Source organism: Leptosomus discolor, chromosome 24 (assembly GCF_034619465.1).
Source record: "Leptosomus discolor isolate bLepDis1 chromosome 24, bLepDis1.hap2, whole genome shotgun sequence".
NCBI lineage: Eukaryota > Metazoa > Chordata > Aves > Leptosomiformes > Leptosomidae > Leptosomus > Leptosomus discolor.
In genome coordinates, this window is record NC_141414.1 from 6,846,862 (window position 1) to 6,869,032 (window position 22,171).

A 22,171-nucleotide genomic window follows, 5' to 3' on the forward strand; every position below is an offset into this window, starting at 1 on the left:
ACGCTCCCCCGTGTAAACTCCCCCGAGGGCTCTCGTGCTCTCTTTGTGCTCGGAGAGGATGGGGCGGCTGCGTGAGCGCTCCTGAGATGTTAGTTCCTAGGTATATGCAATAATAAATAACTTGCCACTTCAGCTGTTCGTTACCAGCAGTAGTTCTCTATGCTCTTTCTGTTGATGTTTACTAATGTAAACCCAGTATTTGTTACTGTAAGAGAATTTTTGTACGGTACTTCAAAAAAACCCCACCAAAAAAACACCCAAAAAAAAGAAAAAAAAAAGAGAAAGAAATAAACAGAATTAATGAACTGGTTGTGGGGATGTCTGTGGGAGGGGTGTTACGCCGGGGAAGCGGATGCAGGAGGGCGTTGGGGCTGTGCCCCAGCTCCTGGGGTGGGTGCAGGATGTGACCCATCGCCTGGGCTGTGCCAGGACTTCGCTCCCTGGGGTCTTGCGGGCGGCCAGCCCCGGGCTCAGCGGGCAGGCGAGCGAGGAGGCGGCAGCAGAGCCCAACGGGGCGAGAAGCGGATGGAAACAGCGGCTATAAACGGCGGGGGAAGTTCCTCCACGCTCTGCCCCAGAAGCGAGCCCAGGGGCTGATTTGGGCAGCACCCCCTGCCCACACCCAGAGCTGTCAGCCTGGGGGGGGCTTCAGCCCCTGCACCCAGCCCCGGGGGGCTCCCTGGGGGCTCGGCAGAGCGTGGTGGGGCTCTGGCAAGGAGCCACCCCCCTGCCTGTTTGGGAGACGCCAAGCGTGGGCCGCTCGGGGTTGGGTTTCTGTCCCAGACCTGTCACAACTTGCGGGGAAGCGGCAGCCGCCGGCGGGGCTGGGGCGAAGGACCGTGACCCCAAAGCCCCGATTTGGGTCTGCAGGACCATGGGGACTGGGTGGCCGGAGCGAGGCGGCCCTGCGTGAGTCAGCAGCGTCGGCGTCACCGGAGGAGGCCGGTTGAGCCGGGCAGGAAGGGCGCGCGGAGGCGGGCGCAGACGGGCTTTAAAAGTCCTCGCGGGGCCGGGCTCGCCTCCACACCACCCCACCGTCCCCATGGCCCCCGCGGCGCTGCTGGCTCCCCTGGCGCTGGTGGCCCTGCTGGCCCCGGGGCTTGGGGTGGCCTTCCCAAGCTGCGACTACCCGGCCCACCTCTGGTGCAGCTCGCCGGAGATCGCCGTCGCCTGCCAGGTCAGAGCCACCGGTCCCAGGGCTGCCCCCGGCTGCCCACCCGCGCTGGCAGCCCCCGAAGGGCAGGGCCACCCGGCGTGCGGGGACAACGTCCCACCGACACGGCACGTGCAGGGCTGGGTGCCGGCCTGGCGAGCGGGGATGGGGAGCGGGGATGGCATCGCCCGGCCACGGTACCTGGAGCAAGTGCCTGCTCTGAGCATCCCTGTGGCAGAGGCCGGCACGCCGCGGGGATGCTCAGAGCCCCCGCGCCACGCCGGCACCACGGCGCTCGCAGGGACACCCGGGGAAGCGCCGTGCTGCCGCTGGACCCCGACCCTTCCCCGGGCACCGCTGGCACTTCTGCTTTTGCGGCATAAACCAGCTTTTCAGCTTATTCTGCCCTGAACGTCCCTGGATGGTGACACCGCCACGATGGCAGGTCCGGCAGCAACCTGCGAGCTCCGCGGGGCTGCAGCCACCACCCTGCAGTGGGCGCTGGGCCGTGCCCCCACCCAGGCTCATCCCAGCACCACCAGATATGTTTTCCCCCCCAAAATTTTGGGGAAGTTCCCGTGGAAAGCCCCAGCGCTGCCTGCCCACAGCGGATGGGATCCTGCAGCTGCAGGGGGCCCATGGCCGCTCTCACTTCCCTCCTGGCCCTGCACACCCTCGTCCCACTCCTGCCCCACATCCCAGGAGCTTTGCCCCGTCCCCTGCAAATAGGGACGGGGCGGGCTGCAAGCGTACCCCACCACCACGTACCCCGAAACCTTCCCCCACGCAGGCAGAGAGCCGCTGCGCCAACCTCTCGCGTCTGGCGGCCGCCCCCGTGGAGGTGACCCTCTTCTACGAGAGCCTGTGCCCGGCGTGCCGGGGGTTTCTGGTCCAGGAGCTCTTCACCGCCTGGCTGCTGCTGCCCGCCGAGGCGCTGAGCATCACCCTGGTGCCCTACGGCAACGCTGAGGTAGGAGCCAACCCAAGCCGGTGCCGTGGGCGCTCGCCCCGGCGCCACCGGCCCCGCTCAGACTGGTTGGTCCTGCAGGAGAGGAACGTCAGCGGGAAGTGGCAGTTCCAGTGCCAGCACGGCCCGGAGGAGTGTTTGGGCAACATGATCGAGGTGACGGTGGCCATCCCTACTCCCTGTCCCCATAGTGCCAGCATGGTGGGGGAGGGTCTGGTGACCCCTCACCACCCGCTCTGTCCCCATAGACCTGCCTGATGCACGAGGCCAAGAACTTCAGCACTTACTTCCCCGTCATCTTCTGCCTGGAGTCGGGCAGCTCCGTCACCAAGAACCTGGAGGCCGTATGTCCCCGTCCCCCGTACCCCAACACAGGGATGTCCTCGTCCCCCCCTGACTTCCCTCTCTGTGTGTGTGTGTGTGTCCCCTCTCCCGGCAGTGCCTGCAGGTCTACGCCCCGCAGCTGGACGGGCGCCGCATCGCCGCCTGCGTGCAGGGGGACACGGGGGCCGCCCTGATGCACCGCAACGCCCAGCTGACGGAGGCGCTCGACCCCCCGCACAAATACGTGCCCTGGATCGTCATCAATGGGGTACGGCGGGGAGGGGGGGGGTCAGAACTGGGGTGCTGGGCAGGGCCGGGGCACCGTGGGGACACCCGCCCTGACCAGCCCCCTCTCCCCCGCCATGCAGAAGCACACGGACGAGCTGCAGATGCAGGCCGAGGCCTCGCTGCTGGGGTTGATCTGCCGCCTCTATCAGGTGGGATGGGGGGGCCAGGGGGAGGCCGGGGGGACTGGGGGACACGTCCCCCATCCCCACCGGGGCTCTACAAGCCGCTCTCTGGCAGGGGGAGAAGCCCGAAGCCTGCGGGGGCTCGGGGGCCCCGAAGGCCCTGGCCCACTGCAGGCGCTGAGGGACAGCGCGGGAGCACCGAGCGAGCGGCGAATAAAAAGGATGGGTTTAGTGGAAAAACGAGAGGCTCCGGAGTCGTGTGTTTGGGGGAGCGGGGAGGGGGCGGCCTGTGTCCCGCCGCGGTGCGGGGCAGAGGGAGAGCTGGGCCCACCGGTCCCGCTGCTGCCTCGGTAGGTGTCATGGCGGCCGCCTGTGCCGCGGTAGGTGTCATGGCGCCCTCCAGTGCCTCGGTAGGTGTCATGGCGGACACCGGAAGCGGAAGGCGTCCGTCACGGGGCGCACCGCCCTTTCCGCGTGCCGGTGGCGGAAGCGCGAGGCGGTGAGCGGAGGGGGGGGGGGAATGGGGGGCGGGGGGGGGGGTCTGGGTGGGTCCATGGAGGGAACTGGGGGGGCCCAGGGTGCCGGGGGGGTGTCCAGGAGGGGGAACTGGGAGGACTGGGGGCACGGGAGAGGGAACTGGGGGGCCCAGGGGAATAAATGGGGGTGGGCTGGGGAGTAACTGGAGTGAGTGGGGGGTGTCCAGCAGGGATAACTGGGGGGTGCAGCCAGGGTAACGGGGGGGTAAGGGGAACTGAGGGGCACAGGGGGAACTGGGGGGTACAGCAGTGTTAACTGGGGGAACTGGGGAGCACAGCATGGATAACTGGGGGGAACAGGGGGAACTGGGGAGCACAACATGGATAACTCGGGGAACTGGGGGAACAGGGGGGCACAACATGGATAACTGGGGCAACTGGGTGGCACAGCATGGATAACTGGAAGGCACAGGGAGAACTGGGGAGTACAGGGGGACATGGGGGGTACAGGGGGACATGGGAGGGTACAGCAGTGGTAACTGGGGGAACTGGGGGGCACAACATGGATAACTGGGGGGCACGGGGAACTGGGGGCACAACATGGATAACTGAGGGGCACAGCATGGATAACTGGGAGGCACAGGGGGAACTGGGGGGGTACAGGAGTGCTAACTGGGGGGCACAGCATGGATAACTGGGGGGAACTGGGCGGCACAACATGGGGAACTGAGGGGCGCAGCATGGATGACTGGGGGGAACAGGGGGAACTGGGGGGTAGAACAGTGCTAACTGAGGGAACTGGGTGGCACAGCATGGATAACTGGGAGGCACAGGGGGAACTGGGGGGGGTACAGCAGTGCTAACTGGGTGGCACAGCGTGGATAACTGGGGGGAACTGGGCAGCACAACACAGGGAACTGAGGGGCGCAGCATGGATGACTGGGGGGAACAGGGGGAACTGGGCGGTAGAACAGTGCTAACTGGGGGAACTGGGTGGCACAGCATGGATAACTGGGAGGCACAGGGGGAACTGGGGGGGGTACAGCATGGGTAACTGGAGCACACAGGGAACTGGGGGGCACAGCCATGCTAACTGGAAGAACTGGGAGGCGCAGCCTGGGTGACTGGTGGACACGGCGTGACGGGGCGGGGTGGGGTGTGAGCTCAAGGGGAACTGGGGGGACACACACCCCCCCCACCCCCCACCCCCCCCCAATCCGTGCTGACCCCCGCGGCAGGGGGGCGCCGGGGTCTGCCCGCAGGATGCTGGCGCGCGGCCGGCGGCTGCTGCGGTGCTGGCAGCCGCTCTTCACCGGCCGCCTCCTGCTCCTGACCAACACGGCGAGCTGCGGCGCGCTGCTGGCCGCCGGCGACACCCTGCAGCAGGCCTGGCACCGCCGCCACCACCCGGACACCCAGCCCCAAGTGGCCCGCACAGGTGACACCCCGCAGGAGGGGGAGCTGGAGGGGGCGGGGGTGACCCACAGACCCGGCGAGGGGGCGCAGGGCAACCCCACACCTTGGGTAACTCCTGCTCGGGTGGAATTCGGGTCCAGCTCCCCGGCACGGCTCCCTTTGTGCCTCCCCCGAGAGCTGGATCTGCTTTTGGGGCGGCCCTGGGGGTGGTGGGGGGGGGGTTGTCCCATCAATAATGCACCGGAGCGGTGTTGCGTTGCAGGGCGCATGTTCGCCGTCGGCTGCAGCATGGGCCCGCTGATGCACTACTGGTACCTCTGGCTGGACGCTGCCTTCCCGGCACGGGGCGTACGGGGGCTCAGAACCGTCCTGAAGAAAGTCCTGATCGACCAGCTCGTGGCGTCGCCCGTCCTGGGCGCCTGGTACTTCCTCGGTGCGTGGCCGGCGCTCGCCTCGCGCCCACGTCGCCGCATCCCCCGAGCGTGGCCCGCGCTGCCCGGGACGCCTGTCACCCCCCCCACCCCCCGCCGTGGCGGGGGTTTCCTGGAGCTCCCTCCCTCTGGCTGGTGCCGCCGCTGCCCTTCCCTCCCACGGTGGGGGGGGGGTATTTTGGGGGGCGGTTTTTTTAGTGTCCCACACGGCAGAGAGGGTCATTCCCATCCCAGCGTGGAGCCTTCTGAGCGCTCCCGTCGCCGCTGACGTCCATCTGTCCCCGCAGGCATGGGCACGCTGGAGGGCCAGTCGCTCGAGGAGAGCTGGCAGGAGCTGAAGGAGAAATTTTGGGAGTTTTACAAGGTAAATACAACCTTCTCCGAGCTCTCCCGCCCGCCCCCCGGCATGGCCTGGGGTCCGGCGGGGAGCCCCCGGCTGCTCTTCGCTCCCGACAGGCTGACTGGTGCGTCTGGCCGGCGGCTCAGCTCCTGAATTTCCTCTTCGTCCCGCCCAAGTACCGGGTGGTTTATGTCAACGTCGTCACGCTGGGCTGGGACACCTACCTCTCCTACCTCAAGCACAGGGTGAGCGCCGGCACTGCGGTGCCACGCGGCCGCGCCTCGCCGGCCGCCATCACGCCGACCGCGCCGTGGTTCTCTTTATCCTTCCAGCCCGGCAACCCCCCGAGCGCCGAGCGTGACTCGCCGCGGGAGAACCGGCGCGGCGCCGGGCTGTGAAGAGGCGGCGGCGGCTCCCGGCGATGCTTTCGGCGGCTCCCGCCCGCGGCGAGCGGTTTTCGGGGCGTCGTGGCGGCCGTGGCGCCTTCCGTCCGACGGACGCGGTGGCCGGAGCCCACCGCAGCCACCGTCTCCAGCCTGGCTGGATCTCGCTGATTATCTCATCCGCAGATTGCAATGTTTTGGGTATTTTGACCCATGAAGTGAATTAATTTTTATCTTCTTCCACAGAGCCGGCAGCGCCGGGGCCGGGAGGAGCTGCCGCAGCCACGCTTCGCCTCCGGCGCCCCGGGGAAGGTCCCCAGCGCTCCCCCCTCTGCGGCAGCCAGCGTTTTGGGGTTCCTTTTGTCTTCCCTTCTCCAGGGCAAGGCTGGCCCCTGGCTCCCCTCCTCTGCTCTCCCGCGGAGCCAGCCCCCCCGGGTCCCTGCCGTGCTCCCGCTCGGGCCGCTCGGCAGAGGGATGCTGCGCCCTCCCCGGCGCTCAGCGCCGCTCCTCAGCCCTTTCCCTGCTGCTTTTGGGCTTCCAGAGGAAGGGAGAAGGCACTCCACACCGCACCCCCGCCCCCCCTGCACCCCCTGCCTCGGCTCCTTCTCTCTCCCCCTTGCCCCCACCTCCCTGGCGTGGGCTGGGCTGCAGCCGCCCCTTTTTTTTTCATAAAAATAGCGGTGCCGGCAGCAGAGGCGACAGGGAGGCGGTTGGGGGTTTTTAAGGCCAAAAAACCCCAGGGTTTGGGTGGCACCTCCCCTCATCCCACCCCCCCCGCAGCTTCCCGGCCAAGCTGGACACTCACTTCAGCACCTGGAAACTTCTTTCTTTCCAGCAGGGATGAAAACTTGCCTTTGTTTTTTTTTTGGTCTCCTGAAGCTGAAAGCTGTGCCTTCTCTCCAGCTCTGCCCTCGTCCCTCCTGCCACACACCCCCAGCGGGGGCCACGCCATCCCGCCCACCCCCCCGCCAAGCTGCTCAGCCGCGCCGGGAGCCCTTTGGTGAACGCCAAATGGAGAAACCAGATGGGTTTTTGCTCCTCTCCGGCAGCGCGGGGCCGAGGTTATCGACGCCGAGCGGCGCGACCGTCCCGCCGCCCCACCTCTGCCTGCAATGACCCCGAGGAACCGGTGATCAGCATTGATTTATTTCTTCACAACATTTCTTTAATACAGTGATTTTTAGGAAATTGTACTCTTTTTTTTTTTTTTTTTTTTCTTTTTTCTTTTTTTTTTTTGACACTTTTGACATTTGTACAGTACAGTGTAACTCTTCCATAAGTAAACTTCACAAAAAAAGAGGGAAGGGGAAGGGGAGGAAGATGGGATCACGGTCAGGGAAGGGAGAAAAAAAATCTGTAAAATAAAGACACAGCGCTCCAAGAAAAATAAATAGAGGGCAGCGAGACCTCCGGGTCCGTCGTTGCTACAGGAATATCCACTTATTCACAGTCTCCACAGAAGCACGGTACTACAGGAACACACGAGGAGCCGAACGCCCTGGAGCAAATTAGCAACTGCTCCTCCGAGCCCCACTCGCCCCCCACGAGCCAAAACCGGGGGCTCTGCAAAGGTTCCCCGTCCCCAAACCGGGGCTAATTTGCTACAGGCGGCTTGGCTGGCCTCGCTCGTGTGGGTTTTTTTGTTGTTGTTGTTGTTTTAAACCTTTAAATAATATATTTTTTTTAAAAGATCATGATATTCACAAGCAAGGTTACCACACTGAGAGAAAAAATAATAATAATAATAATAATAATAATAAATGCACCAACACGGTCACAGCACAGCAGGTCACGCGCACAGCGTCACTTCCTACGCCTATTTACAAGGAGTTTTTTCTTATGTACAAGGAGGAAGACGGCGGGAGCATAAATTAGCATCTATTTATACAAATAAACAAGAGTTAGGAAATATCCATCCATCTCGGGGAGGGGGTGGGGGAGAGCCGGGCACAAAGAGCCCCCAGGAGCTCTTTGGGCAGGCGGGACCGCTGCCAGGCTGGGGAGGGGGGGGACACGGGGAGTCCCAGCCGGGATGGGAGGTTTTTTGGGGTCCCATCGCAGCCCCCCGTCCTGGGCAGGGGGCCCGTCCGTGCTCCCTGGGGAGGGACGGGACCGGGGCGGGGGGGCGATGGGAGCCGGTGGGGGCGAGCAGAGAAAATGAAGATTTCTCGGAGAGCGGGGCTCGTGGAGCGATTAAAAGCAGAACGGGGGGAGTTTTCTACCAGCCCAGGCTTAAAAATAAATTAAGGGGGGGTGGGGGGCACAGCCTAATTGAATGGGGCGGGGGGGGGCGCTCCTAGAGGGGCTGCAGCCCTTTCGGAGGTAACAGCAGCAAAAACCCCCGCGGGATCCCAAGAAGAGGGGATGGGGGCGGAGGCGGAGCGGGGGGGGGGATGGGGGGGGTGCACTGACCGATTTTTGGGGGGGAGGGGGTGGGGGGCTGGCCCTAGCAGGCACAGTCCTGGTGCGGGGGGGCCTGCTGGTCCGTGAGCTGCGGGCCCTGCTTGGCGCCGGTGACCGCCGGGTCGGCCGTGTCCAGCGACTCCGACATCTTCTCGCAGATGATGTCCACCAGCCGCTCGAAGGTCTGCTTGACGTTGATGTTGTCCTTGGCGCTGGCCTCAAAAAACTCGAAACCTGGGGGGCGGGCAGCGGGGGGGGGGACGACGACACGCGACACGTCAGGGCTGCAAACCCCCCCCCCCCCCCCCGCTGCCGCCCTGCATCCAGCTGCCCAATATAGAACCCTCGCCCCGCTCCTCCTCCTCCTCCTCCCCTCGTTAAATATTGAAGGGCTGTGGGTGCTGGACGCCCCCCCCCCCCCCCCGGCTGCAACCTGCCCACCCGGGGGACACCCCGTTTTCCCCACCCAGCACCTCTCGGCAGCGGGTTTATGGTGCTGTAATAGAAACCACCATCACGCCCCGGAGCTCGCGGCTTAATTACACATTTTTTTTTGTTTTTTTTTCCCTTAGGTGACAAGTCACCGCTGCTATTGAAGCAGAAGGACTCCAGCGAGGGAATGAAGCCCCTAATTAAATTATTTGCGGGAAGATGGCTGCGCTGAGGTGGCCACCACCCACACCACACTCCCCCTCAACGACTCACCCAGGTGCTCGGCGAGCTGGCGGCCCTTCTCCGAGGAGACGACGCGCTCGTCCTCCATGTCACACTTGTTCCCCACCAGCAGGACCTGGGCGTTGTCCCAGGAGTAGGTCTTGATCTGGGTGGACCTTCGGGAGAAGGCGAAGAGGGGAAATCATGCGGTGGAGGGCGGGGGGGGGGGTGGGGGTGTGGTGCAGAGCATGGCAGCGGGGCGGGGGATGGCGGTGAAAGGAGGGGTGGGGGGGTCCCCAGAGCCCCACCCGGGTGCTCACCAGTCCTGCACGGCGTTGAAGGACTCCTCGTTGGTGATGTCGTACATCAGGATGAAGCCCATGGCGCCGCGGTAGTAGGCGGTGGTGATGGTGCGGTACCGCTCCTGCCCGGCCGTGTCCTGGGGGGGGGGGTGGCGGGGAGGGGGGGGGGAAGCAGCATGTCACCCCTGGGGACACCGGCCACCTCTTGGGGTGAGAGCGACGTCCCCAGGGACGCATCCCTCCCTCCCAGCATCACTCCCGGCATCACCCACCGGCACTTCCAGCCCCGGCAAACAGCGGAGCAACACGCCGCCCCCCACCACGCCACGCCACGCACCCCCGTGCCGGCGTGGGGGACCAAGATGGACACCCCCCCGGGGGGTCTCACCCAGATCTGCAGCTTGATGCGCTTGTCGTTCCGATAGATGGTCTTGACCTTGAAGTCGATGCCGACGGTGCTGACGAAGGCGGGCGTGAAGGAGTCGTCGGCGTACCGGAAGAGGAAGGAGGTTTTCCCCACGCTGCTATTGCCGATGATCAGGATCTTGAACATGTAATCGAAGTTCTGGTCCGAGGATTCCTTCTGCCCATAGCGGGAGTCGGTAGCGGACGCCATCTGCAAGGCAGAGGAGAGGCCGCGCCGGGGACGGCCGGGGCGGTGGTTGCAAACTCACGCGACGCCGCCAGGCCCCCGGTGCCGCGGTCCAGAGCCGTTTTCCCACCGGTGGTGGCGCGGTGAAGGCGTATTTTGGTTTGGGATGGGCGAGCATCACCGAGGGCGAGGCGTGCTGCCGCCAGCGGGGTCACTCGGCCCCGAAGGGCTCTGCCAGGCCATCACCTGCCACCCCCCGCCACCCCCAGCGCAGGGACCCCCAAGAAGGCGCCCGCAGCAAAAGCGGGGTGCGTCGACCCCGGTGTTTGGCAGCACAGGGTGGGGGGGAGCCACGACCCTGTGGCAGGGGTGCAGCTGGCAGCCAAGGCGCTGCAGCCTCTCCTGCATCTCCCCCCCCCCCCCCGCAAAATGGCACCTGCAGCGGTGCCCCCACCCGCCGTGCTCGCTTCGGGGTGCGTGCTCGGCGCTGGGTGGGGGGGTGATGGCGGGCAGGGGGTGCAGGGAGGTGGGTGCTCGCCGGGGGGGCTGCGGGGCGGTGCGGGGTGCTGCAGGGTGGGGCGCGGGGATGGCGGGCGGTGGGCGCTGCGGGGGCGCGGGATGCTGGGGGTGCAGGGTGCTGCGGGGGGGGGGGGGGGGGGGCGGTGAGCAGGGTGCTGGGGGCGGGGGGATGCAGGGTGCTGCAGGGTGCTGCAAGGAGGAGGTGCAGGGTGCTGCAAGGCGGGGGCTCAGCCCCAGCCCCTCCCCGCAGGCCCGAACCCGCTGCACCCGGCCGGTCCCCGCTGCATCCCGGTACACCGAGAAACCACCACCACCCCCCCTCCCCCCCACCCCTGCATCATCATCATCGCCCCCCCCCTCGCTGCAGCCGCCATCCCCGCCAGCTGGCGGGTACCCCCTCCCCGGGCAGAGCCCCCCGCCCCTCCCCGCCCCGGCGCGGTGCAGCCGCCGCCCCCGGTGCCGGTGCCGGTGGGTGCCCGGGGGGCGCGGAGGCGGGGGGGGGGGGGGGGGGGGGGGGGCGGGAGCGCGCGCTCACCTCCAGCCCGCGCTCGCGCCGCCGCCTCCTCCTCCTGCAGCAACTGCAGCAGCGGCGCGCGCCGGTTGCAGAGCCCGGATGACGTCGCCGCGGGGGGGGTGGTGGGGGGGTGGTGGGGGTTGTGTGGTGGGCGTGGCGATGTATGTAAATGAACTTGACGTCAGCGGACGGGCCCCCGGGGGAAGCGCTGATTGGCCGGCAGCGCTCTGTGATGGACAGCCGGTGGGTGCCACGCCGCGCCGGGGGGGGGGAAGGCGGGGTGGTGTCATCCCCCCACACCCCTCCTGTTTCGGTGGTGGGCGCCGCCCTCCCCTCGCAGCGCGCAGTGGTGCGGTCCGATGGCGTCCCGGCGGCCGGGGGCTGAACCATCCCCTCCCCGGGCGGGGGGCGCGGGGCGGACCATTCCCGCTGAGGGGGAGGCCGAGCCATCTCCGCTCAGCCGGGGGAGGGAGCCCTCACAGCCTCCCCTGTCTCGACATGACCCCCTATCGCGACACGCGGCCCGCCGCCCCCCTTCAGGCCTACAGGCAGCCTGACCCTATCCCCTGACAGGAGCACCTGGCCCTGAGGCGAGGCCCGGTGCTCCCAGCGCCCGGCCCAGGGGGGGATGTGCAGCGGGGCCGCCATGTCCTGCCCAGGCCCCTGCGTCCTCCCTTGCCCTGAGGCAGTCGGCGGGGATTAGGGGGAGGCAGCATATGGCGGCCCCGCGGGAGGGTGGCGGGGGCCCGGCCGAGGGCTGCGCAGGCCCCGGGGCAGAGGCTCTCCCTTGCCCGCCGGGCCCTGCCCTCGCCCGGGCCTGCCTCTGCCCTGCCCCGCAGCCCCGCAGGCCCCGGGGAGCCTCCTAGGCCGGCCCTGCCCTGCGGCAGCGCGTTGGGGACCCGAGGGCCGATGTCCTGGTGCAGCTCCTCGGCACCGCGGGGACTCACCGAGGATGCCATAACCCGTGGGAAGGGGGAGCCGGACACCCCTGGCTTTTTGGGTGAGCACTGGGGGCTGCCCGGCGGCAGCCCCCATGGTAGGGGCACGGCCCAGGCAGCCCCTCATGGCACAACCGGGATGCAGCGATGGATTCAGCCGCCACGGGTGCTGCCCCCCCACCTCCTTGGGGCGTGAACGCCACCGTCCCCCTTGGTGCATCGATGCTGCAGCCTCTCAGCCATGCAAGGGGTGAAAAAGGCTTTTGCAACCCCCTCCTGCCCCGCTCCCAGCCCGGCGGAGAGACTGGGGCTACAGCTGCGTGTGGCACGAGGCCATACAGGGAGCTCTGGGAGCCTCGTCCGGTCCCTATCAACCTCCCGGCGCACAGCCCCTCTCCCTTGGGAGAGACCAGGGGACGCCAAGCACCCACCCGTGGGGCAGGGGTGGCACAGGGCCACCCGCCAGCCCGTGCGGCACCCAGCCCTCCCGGCCAAGCCCTGGAAACCGGGCTGGGCTGGGCTGGGAAAGGAGCGTCCGGCTCCTGCGGCCCCACTGCCGATCGGGGCGTGAAGTGGGTGAGAGCTGGTGGGGCCCCGCGTGCCAAGGCAGTGCCACGGGTGGGGCCGTGTTTGCGGCTATAAATCACCGTGGGGAGCGATGCGGAAGAGCCGGGGAGCGGGCTCTGCGCCGCGCCAAGCCGGCGATTAAATATTTACCTTCGCCGGTCGTGTTTGCCAGCGATGGAGCGACGTTTCCAGGGAGGAGCTCGCTTTTGTTCAAACAAGGAGCAGCGCCCTTGCCCAGCGCCCGGCGGGAGACGTGGGGCCACCAGCCGCGCCGGTCCCTGGGGACAGTGGCTCAGCCAGCGCCACCACAGCTCGCGTGGCAGCCGCGCGGGAAAGAGGCGCTTACGAGGCTCATGTTTCGGGGAGAACAAACCGTGTTTAATCTCTGAGGTGAAGGAAGAAAATGAAAGGACCCCGGGGGCTGCCCTGGGGGGGGTCACAGTGCCCGCTGGGGCCGCAGTGCAAAGTACAAATGCAGCATTTCAAGTGCTGATCACGGAGCAGAAACGTGGTCTTTCTGCTACAGGAACGCGTGTGAGTGCACCTAGGTGAGGCTTGTATTAAAAAGTGAGCTACAAAAGGCTTTAAAAAGTGAACCTGTCCCCAAATAAATAAAACCACTGACTCGTGCCCATGCTGTGCCCCGGTGCCTGGCCACGCTGAGGTGCTGGGGGGGCGGGGGGGGGGGGGCTGCCACCTGCACCCTTCGCCCACCCCGCTGTCCCACCGTGGGGCTGCTGTTCTGCGAGGGGCCACCTGGAGAGACACCAAAATGCTTTTGGCTGTGCTTGGCCCCGTGGGCGACCTCCTCCTGGAGCCCCGTGGGGTGTGATATCCCCAGAGCTGGGATGGGGCAGGAGCACAGTGTCCCCAAGGCCTGTCTGAAGGGGACAGGGACCTTTCCCAGCAGCTGTACACAGGGACAGTGGGTGGGAGCAGGGGACAGTCGCTGGGAGAGGGTGAGCAGCATCCTCATGCCCATCAGGACCTGCCCAGCTCCCGCATGGGGACACGTTTTGGGTCCCTCCGTGTCCCAGTGGCTGCCCTGGTCCCTGCAGTGCCGGTGCTCTCCGCTCCCAGCCCTCCACTGCTCCCAGCACTTGCCGGGGCAGCGCCCAGTCCCACGTCCCCCTCAGCGGCGAGGGGACCCGCCGGCGGGTGCCGCTACGTGTCCAGGGGCAGGAACGTGACGTTGCCCTCCATGTCCAGGCACAGCCCCTGGCTGCCCTCGGGCCCCGGCACCGAGCGCCCGCCGCCACCGCCATCCTTCGGCAGCGTCTCCTCCAGTGCCCGCTGGTTGTCCACGTCCCTGGGGCGGGTGACGGGTGAGTCCTGGTCCCCGGGGTCAGGCGAGAGATGCTCCGTGTCGGCCAACTCCGAGTCGTCCGTGGCTGGTGTCTTGGAGCCGCTGTTGTCCTCATCCAAGGGGCTCTCAGCCCCCTCCAGCTCCGTGTCCGACTCGCCCTCCTCCTCCTCCTCCAGCGTCAGCTCGAACTGGAACTTGTCGGTGGCAGCGGGGGACACTCCAGGTCCCTCGGGCGGTGGGGACGGGCTGCGCGGGATCATGCTCTGGTACCACTCCCGGTTGTCCTCCAGCGTGTCCAGGATCTCCTGAGCATCGGGGTGCACCAGGTCGGCCCACGTCTCCCACAGCGGGTGGGCGATGAAGTCGATGAAGCCCACCTAGGGGGGAAGGGGAAGGTCGAGCTGAGCCCCCAGCCTGGCCCTGCGGCCCCCCACACCCCAGCCCCACGCCGCTGCCCCACCTGGGACTTCTCCACGGAGGCGGTGTGCTTGTCACACATGGGGCTGATCTCCATCCCCTTCTCCCGCTCCCGGTCACCTTGGCGGAAGAACTCCACCATGATGCGGTCGGTCCATTGCCGGTACAGCTCCAGCGGCTTCGTGGGGTTGCTGAGGTCGGCGCAGTGCACCATGTTCTGCAGGACCTGCGGACACGGCGTCGCTCACGCCAAGTCCTTTGTCCCCCAGGGCTACCACCCCTGTGCCAGGAACCCCCTCCGGCCATGGCCAACTGGGCTTGAGAGGGATGGTGGCACCCAAACAGGACATCCTGGCAGCCCTGGCCGGAGCCAGGACCGGCTCCTGCGATGCCAGGAAGATTTTCCCACCCACATCCCCGCATCCACCTGGATCCGGTCGGAGTAGTTGTCCAGCAGCAGCACCCCCAGACTGGTCACCTTCTTGGTCTCCACCATGGTTTTCAAATCCGCCAGCAGATTCATGTGCTTGGACATGTCCGTGGCCAGCACCTGGGCAGGGCAAGCCGAGAACAGGGCTCAGCCTGACCCCACCACAAAGCCCCTCCCTCAGCCCAGACCCCTCACCCTGGGGTGGTCCAGCCCCCCCTCCACCCCTCCGTACCATGTCGATGACCATTTTGCGGAGCGACTGCCTCTGCTTCTTGCTCAGGTTTTGGAAGATGTCGCAGTTCTCCTCCTGGAGAAGCTTGAAGCCCACAGCCAGGTGGTGGTTCTCCAGCACCGAGGCGTCGTTGTACATCAGCGCCAGCTCTGAGTCTGCAAGGTGGTGCCGGTCACCCTGGGGTGGCTCCTGGATGCCGGGGTCCCCCATCCCCATTCCCCCCCCCACCCCAGCTCCATCCCTGCACCCCAGCTCACTGGTGTTGATGAGGAACTGGTTGGAGACACCGGGGTGGTCGACATCATGGATGGCACTGGCGAAGATGGCAGCCATGATCTCCAGGTCCGTGAAGACAGCCTAGGCATGGTGGAAAAAGGCACTGCAGATGTGTTATGGCCTCACCAGACCCACTTGGTGGCCTCGGTGTCCTTGGGTGACCAGGACTCACCTCCAGCGCAGGTGTGGAGAGGAGGACATGGGTGGACTGAGCCACGTCGGCGGCGTGGATGTTGTTGTGGTAGGCCACGTCGGCGTGGTAGTGGTCCTCCAGCGTCAGCATGTAGGTGATGAAGGTGTTGACGGGGATGTGGAAGGTCTTCATCAGGTCACGCTCCTGCAGGGAGGCAGGAGGTGGCTCGTCCCCGTTCGGTCACGGGGACGGGGACATCCCCTTGGGGTGCTCACCTGGAAGATGCTGTACATGAGGACTGTCAGTGGGCGGTTGCCCGAGTACTCGGCAACTTTAAACACGTTGAGCCCCCACTTGTTGGTGTCCTCCAGCTCCTGGGGACCAGAGGGACAAAGGTCTATGCGGGGCCAGCACCGGGGACCCCACGGCCAGCCGGGTTCACCCACGCTGGGGCCCACCTTGGCCAACAGCCCCTCCTGGTCCGTCCGCACCCCGAAGCGGGGGATGCCGGCGGTGGCGAGGCTGGAGCCGTGCGTGAGCTTCCTGACGCCGCTGATCTGGGACATGGGACGCTTCCTCCGCTCCTTCTCCTTGTCCTTGGCCAGCGCCGAGGGGATCTCCACCTCATGCTGCTTGTCTGGGCCAGCATGGGGAGGGGGGGGGGCCGTGAGCAGGGTGGGAGGCCAATCCCCCCCCCCCCATCCCCGGCGGCATCCCCCCCCCCCCCCCCCCCCCCCGGTCACGCCGATGACGTCAGCTGGCACGGATAACACCACAACACCATGGCAACCGGGGGGGCTGCGTGGGGGGATGCCCAGCGCTTTCCCTCACCCCCCCTCCCCCCCGCACGGGGTCACCCGCCTGCTGTGGGACCCACACCCTGCTCTGGATGCCCCCCCCCCCCCCGGAGCCACAGGGGTGGCCCCAACAGCCCCAGTGCACCGGTGTGCATCACTAAGCACCAGTGAGCACCAGTATACACCAGCAGTCCCAGCCAGGACAAAAGCTGCGACACCTCCAAGGCAGCAAATCCCATGGGGACGCCTGACAAAGCCCCCCGCCCTGCTCCCCCCCATTTAATTCCTTTGCCAGGAGCAGACGGGACCAGCCCCTGGCCCCATCCCCACGGGCACCCGGTGCCACGGGATCCGTGCCCAGGTCCCTGCGGCCTCGAAGCCCACCCTGCTGCTGGCAGAGAGGTGACACCAGGCGGTGTCACCGGTGGAGGGGGGGGGGGGGGGTTGTCCTCACCCAGGAAGGTGCTGGAGATGTACTCGGAGACCTGGTTCCCCGAGCGGCTCGTCTCCGAGAGGTGCGTCAGCTCCCGGTTCAGCATCCTTCTGAACTGCGGGGCCGCGGGCAGGGCTCAGCGGGGCAGGGGGGCAGGCAGGACCCCCAGCTGCCCATCTTGGGGGGGGGGGGGGTGCTCTGCAGCGCAGGGGTCTCCGTGCCCCCCAGGGTGATGGGGGGGGGGGGGGAGCTCCGTGCTGGGGACCCTTACCTTGTTGGAAGCCATCTCGCTGACCGAGTGCCTGGTCTGCAGCGTCTCCAGCTGGTCCAGGCACCAGTCCAGCTCCTCCAGGGTCTCCCTCGAGAGCTTCTGGTGGGCATCTTCTGCTGGAAGCACCCACCAGCTTGGCAAGGGACCTGCCGACGGCACGGCGACCCGGCACGGGGGCACACGCAGGGTCCCGGCTGCGGTGCCCCGAGCCCCGGTGGGTGGCTGTGCCACACCGAGCCCGGGGGTTCACCGGCTTGGCTGCTCACATCACCCCCTGAGCAGGGCAGCCGGGGGCACAGGGGGATGCGGGGGACTTGTTGGGGCTGGTGGACGGGGTCGAGCATCGCCGAGTAGCGGGGCTCAGCCCCGTCACGCTGTCCCCGTCGCATGGCAGTCCCGGCACGCGGCGTGCCATGCTGTCCCCATGGGGGGGGGGACGGCCAGCCCCGGGGCAGCCTGGCTCCCGCGGGGCCCCGCTCGCCGCCTGGGTTTTATTAATGGAAGGTTTGACGTCAACGGGAGCCTTTCCACTGCCGCCGCGGCGCGAAGGGCGGCCAGGCGGGAGGAGCTGCCGAAAACCAGACATGGATCCCAAAGGGCAAAGCCACAGCTCTGTCCTGACTGGTTGGGGACCCAGCGGGACCCACCCCTGGGGATATAGGGACAGCCAGCTCACCCCAAAAGCATCCTCTCCGTCTTCCCCCCCTCGGCACTCACCGGCGAGGCTGGCCTTGCTCCCGGAGGGCAGGCTGCTGCTCGATGCTCGCCTGCGAAACATGAAGGGGCTGAGCAGCCGGGACCCCCAGGGTGCTGCGTGTGTGTGTCCCCCGTTGCCGTGGGTCAGAGCCCCCCACCCAGGCGAAACCCTCGGCCTTCCCATCCCGCGGCCAACTCACTTGATGCCGGCGCGGTCCTGGAGGTGGGTCAGGTTGCTCCGGACGGTGCGGAGGCTGGCCAGGACCTGGGGGGGTGAGAGAGAGGGCTGGGACCAGGCGGGACCCCCTGCCCTGGGACACCACCCCCCCCGAAGCTGGGTGCAGTGTCCCCTCCTCGCCAGAGCGCGGGGATGGCACCTACCTGGGCGAACGGCGTGACGATCATGTCTTCTCCATGCCTGCGGGAGAAAAGGGAGCGTGAGGCTCAGGGAGGGGACCAGGGGGGTCCCAGGGGTCTTGGGGTCAGGGGACACACTCACAGGTCACTGGCGATGGAGGAGTTGCGGGACATGGCTTTTGGGGACAGGTCGTAGTCGCTGTCGGAGCGGTAGAGGAAGGACTCGCGGCGCTGGCCGTGGGGGAAGGTGCCTTGCAGGACCAGCCCCGCACCAGGGCTGGCCTGGGGGTCCAGCGCACCCCGGCCTGGGGGGCCATTGTCGAGGTCAAAGCTGCGAGAGGGGAGAGGGGGACAAGGCTGGTACAGGGGCAGGTGGCACGGGGACCTCAGCCCACAGGCGTAGGGGCACAGCCCAGGGGATGCCAACAGGTTTGCCAAGCTCTCCGTGCCACCACCCCGCTCAGCCCAGCACACCCTGGCTCGGTGGCCCCTGCGGTGACACCGGCCACCACCCAGCCTGGCCCCGCCGGCTGCTTACCCCGGTGCTGAGAACGGGCACAACTCAGTGCACGCGGACCCCCTCAGTACCCCGCCAGCACAGTGGGGTCTGGGACTGGGGACACCAGCTAGCAAAGATGGGTTGACCCCATGTCACGCAGGCGGGACAGGACCCCCTTGCCCTGAAGCCCCCGGCTCCAGAGGCCCCAGGAACAGGGGTCCTGCCTGTCCCGTCCCCTCCCTGTCCCCCACACCACGGTCCCCAATTGCTCCAAGTCCTCGAAAGCCCCAAAGCCTCCATCCAGCCTGGCTCGGGGCGCTGTGTCCCACGAGGGGGACAGTGTCCTGGCCACGGCACAGAGCCAGGGGACATCGAAGGACAAAAACCGCCGGGTGAGCCAAGACCTGTCCCTTGGGGACGCGCTGGTGGCAGCCTGGGGACACCCCAACCAGAGCCACCTGACTGCTGTGCGGGTCCATGGGGGCACAGGGGATGCGGGCACAGGGACGGCGACCCTGCGGTGTCCCTGTGGTGGCCACGGCTGCCTCACGCCCCCCCCCTCCAACCCACACTCCGCTGGCCCTGGGGTCATGGGAAAGGCTGCGCGCTGGAACACGGCGAGGGCCACCCAACCCCTGTCCCCTCCCGCAGCTGCCACCACCCCGTGGGGATGGGGACAAGTCACCCCAAAGCACTGGGTGAACCGGGAAAGCGTGGGTGCCACTTGGGGCCACCCCGTCCCCATCGCGCCGCTGGGAGCTCGGCACCTACCCGATGCAGGAGTGCCTTCGGGACGGGCACCGGCTGCCCGGCAGCATCTCCCCACTCCGGCAAAGCCACCGGCAGCCCCGGTCCCTGTGGCGTGGCCGTCCCCAGCAGCGCCGGCCAGGCACCACGTCACGCCATCCCGCAGCCCCTTGTTTTCCTGCCTCTGCTTCGCGTCCCCGATGGTACCGGGGACACAAAGCCGCATTGTGGCTCCGACAGCCCCGCGGGTGATGCCCGCGTCTGTTCCAGGCCCCGGGGCCACCACCTCTGACCCCGCTGCCACCCCAAGGGACAGCCCTGAGCCCCCGCGGCGGGCAGGGGAGACACAAGCCCCCCGCGAAGGGGCTGGTGCCGAATTAAACCCCCTCGTTTCGGTGACGGGCTGTCGGCATTAATAACCGCCGAGCGGTGCCGGATGGCGGGGGGGCTGGGGGCTGCTATAAATAGATGCTGTTGTGCTGAGGAGGGATCTGCTGATCCCCACGGTGCCCACGCAGGTGGGGCTGGCACCCACTGGCACCCCGGGGGGGGTGGGCAGAGGGGCACCCCAAACCAAGCCCTATGTAGCTCCAAAGCTGTAGGGGGGCAGGGCGGGGGGGGGGCAGAGAGGTGCCCGGCTGTGCTGCGGTGGGTGGTTTGGTGCTTCACTGTGCCGGGAAGAGCCCCTCTCCCCCCCTGCCACAGCCCCCCCCCCCCCCCGCTGTGGGGCAGGCACCCATCGCACCTACCGGGTCCCTGCCTGCCCATCGCTGCAATGAGTGCGTCCGTGCTCAGCCGTGCTCAGCCGGCGGCTCTCTGCTGCCTGGCTCGGCCCCTGGCTGCGTGGTGACCCCCGCTGTCCCCTGCTTGTCCCCCGTGGGCCAACAGCCCTGGGGACGTGCTACGGCATCGGGGGGGTCCACATTGACCCCGTCCCAGCAGCGCAGCCCGGTGCCCCCTCCCACCTGCCCAGGGCCGAGCGCGGCCCCTTGCCGGGGACCCGTCGGCGTCCCCCCCCCCTTACCAGAGGGGATGTGCCACGGTGAAGCGCCGCTGCAGGCGGATGCTCTGGTTCATCAGGAGCTTCCTGAAGAGGACGGGGGAATTGCGGGGGGAATTGCGGGGGGAATTGCGGGGGGACGGTGCCGGTGAAGCCCCCGGCGAGCGGTGCACGGTGGGCAGCATGGCGGGGCTCAGGGACCCCCGGCACGGCGGCGAGGCCACGCTGCCCGCCGATGCGGAGCAGGAAGCGTGTGGCCGTCCCAGCGCCGGCTCCAGCGTCCCCGGGAAAAACTTTCCATCCCCCTCCCCGCCCGCGCCTGGGAAATTAAACAACTGTCTGGCTCCGGCAGCCGGCACATGGAGCGGGTCCCCCCCGGCTGCACCGCCCCGGTGTACACCCGGCTGCCCAGGCACGTGGCCCCTCGCTGGCCCTGTGCCACCGGCCACCCTGCTGTCCCCAAGGCGGCAGCTGCTCCCAAAAGGGCAGGGGTGCTGTGCCCAAAACACACGGCCAAAACACCACGCTGAGCCCCGAGCAACCCGGACATGAGCGGTGGCCGTGCCACGGTGCCACCGAGTGACACGACTGAGCCTGGAGCATCCCGGACACGCGGTGTGGCGGGGCTGTTGAGGGACCTGTGAGAGCCAAACCCTCCCCAGGGCTCGCGTCATGCCACCCCCCCCAGCCCCAGGGCTGTGCCCGATGGGGACAGGGAGCAGTGGGATGAAGCCCAGCCGGTGGCAGTGACACCCGCGGGGGAGCCGCTGGCCCGGCCGTGGGAGTTGGCGCCTGCCCAGGCCTGATGCCATGGCCCCGCCGCGGCAGCTGGGTGGATACGGATACCTGCTGTTCCCAACGGCCACAAAAATATCCGGCAGCTGGCAGGGACCCAGGGACGGCAGTGGGGCCCCCCTGCCACGGCAGCACCTGCAGGGACCCCGAAACCCACCAGATCGGGGTGCTGGTGGAGGGGTCGCCCTCGCTTCCAAGGGACTGCAAGCGCAATCGTGGGGATATCAGGGCAGAGGGATGCTGGGACAGAAGGACATCAGGGGACAGTGGGGCAGGAGCAGAGCTGGCCCCCCCGCCCCGGGCTGCCTGGCAGCCGGCAGCCCCTGGGACAGCCCGGGCAGGACTGGCCACAGGACAGCCAGTCCCTGTCCCCAGGACAGCCAGTCCCTGTCCTCTCCCGGCCTGCGGCTGTCCCCGTCGGACACGTGTCTGTGCAGGGGGTGGACGGCAAGTGACACCGGAGTCAGGTCCCTCAGCCGTGCCAGCTCCGTGCTGTCCCCACGAGCTGGTCTGGGACAGGCATGGGGCAGGGGGGAGAATAGCCCAAAAATAACCCTGCAGCAGCGCAGCTGGGGCCAAGCCACGGCGGGAGGGACAGAGGTCACCTCCAGGCAGGGCCAGGCCAGCCCTGTGGTGCCACCCAGCTGGGAGAGGGGATGGGGACAAGGAGGGGGTGAGGAGGATGGGGATAGGGATGAGGGATGGGGGGGACAGAGATGGGGGTGATAGGGATGAGGGTGACAGATGAGGGTGACTGGGATGAGGGTGACAAGGTGACGGGGATGGAGGTGACGGGGACAGGGTCGTAAGGATTGGGGGGACAGGGACGGAGTGTTGGGGATGTGGGGGACAGGGATGGGGTGTTGGGGATGGAGGTGATGGGGACACGGGTGACAGGGACAGCAGCAGCCCGTGAGCGGGAAGGACATCCCGGGGGTGGAGCAGTGGGGACAGTGACAGAGGGATTTGTCCCAAGCCCAGCGGTGCCGCAGCGGCCGCTGGCACCGGATGCTCTGCCGGTGCCGGTGCCGGTGCCCCGGTGCCGCTGTCCGCCCGCCGGTGCTGAAACCGGGAGCGGCACCGACGGCATCACCCTGCCCGGTAACCCCATCCCGGTGCCACCGGTGCGAGCAAACACTTCCCCTCCTCCCCGTTCCGCTCTTACCGGGGGGGCTCGGACTCGTCGCCGCTGCTGGGGCCGCTCTCCTCGATGGTGAAGACCACCCGGGAGCCCTCGGGCTCGGGGACGCGGGCCGCCTCCGCCAACCGGTAGCCCAGCGGCGGCAGCAACGGGCTCCCGGAGAAACGTCGGCGAACGGCTCCCACCGCCGCTCCCGCTCCCGCTCCCGACGGGGCGGCTTCGGCGGCGTCGCGGCAGCGCTGCGGGGAAACG

At 67.6% G+C, this 22,171-nt stretch overlaps 4 protein-coding genes across 5 annotated transcripts; 2 read left to right on the forward strand and 2 right to left on the reverse strand.

The window, feature by feature from the left end:
• The first annotated feature begins 1,042 nt into the window (after positions 1 to 1,042).
• Positions 1,043 to 3,035, forward strand: IFI30 (IFI30 lysosomal thiol reductase). The gene is made up of 7 exons (XM_086477618.1): positions 1,043 to 1,177; positions 1,944 to 2,123; positions 2,202 to 2,276; positions 2,369 to 2,464; positions 2,560 to 2,712; positions 2,813 to 2,881; positions 2,970 to 3,035. The coding sequence occupies exons 1-7, from the start codon at positions 1,043 to 1,045 to the stop codon at positions 3,033 to 3,035; spliced, it is 774 nt and encodes a 257-aa protein (XP_086333744.1).
• A 1,558-nt stretch (positions 3,036 to 4,593) lies between these two features.
• MPV17L2 (MPV17 mitochondrial inner membrane protein like 2) lies at positions 4,594 to 5,915 on the forward strand. The gene is made up of 5 exons (XM_086477614.1): positions 4,594 to 4,768; positions 5,009 to 5,179; positions 5,465 to 5,541; positions 5,634 to 5,762; positions 5,850 to 5,915. Exons 1-5 carry the CDS (start codon positions 4,594 to 4,596, stop codon positions 5,913 to 5,915), a joined length of 618 nt encoding a protein of 205 aa, XP_086333740.1.
• A 2,431-nt stretch (positions 5,916 to 8,346) lies between these two features.
• Positions 8,347 to 9,875, reverse strand: RAB3A (RAB3A, member RAS oncogene family). The gene is made up of 4 exons (XM_086477761.1): positions 9,648 to 9,875; positions 9,278 to 9,396; positions 9,009 to 9,133; positions 8,347 to 8,537 (listed from the first exon to the last, which is right to left on the reverse strand). The coding sequence occupies exons 1-4, from the start codon at positions 9,873 to 9,875 to the stop codon at positions 8,347 to 8,349; spliced, it is 663 nt and encodes a 220-aa protein (XP_086333887.1).
• Positions 9,876 to 13,553: 3,678 nt separating this feature from the next.
• Positions 13,554 to 20,168, reverse strand: PDE4C (phosphodiesterase 4C). 2 transcript variants are annotated; one of them, XM_086477610.1, is made up of 15 exons: positions 20,008 to 20,168; positions 17,880 to 18,068; positions 17,762 to 17,798; positions 17,581 to 17,645; positions 17,402 to 17,451; positions 16,685 to 16,797; positions 16,435 to 16,528; positions 15,642 to 15,820; positions 15,459 to 15,557; positions 15,223 to 15,387; positions 15,032 to 15,131; positions 14,775 to 14,929; positions 14,540 to 14,662; positions 14,156 to 14,338; positions 13,554 to 14,072 (listed from the first exon to the last, which is right to left on the reverse strand). In XM_086477610.1, exons 1-15 carry the CDS (start codon positions 20,166 to 20,168, stop codon positions 13,554 to 13,556), a joined length of 2,232 nt encoding a protein of 743 aa, XP_086333736.1. The 2 variants fall into 2 exon arrangements, with proteins under 2 accessions (XP_086333736.1, XP_086333737.1); XM_086477611.1 differs by lacking the exon at positions 20,008 to 20,168 and adding an exon at positions 19,008 to 19,054 and having other exon boundaries at positions 16,685 to 16,830.
• Between the last annotated feature and the right edge of the window lie 2,003 nt (positions 20,169 to 22,171).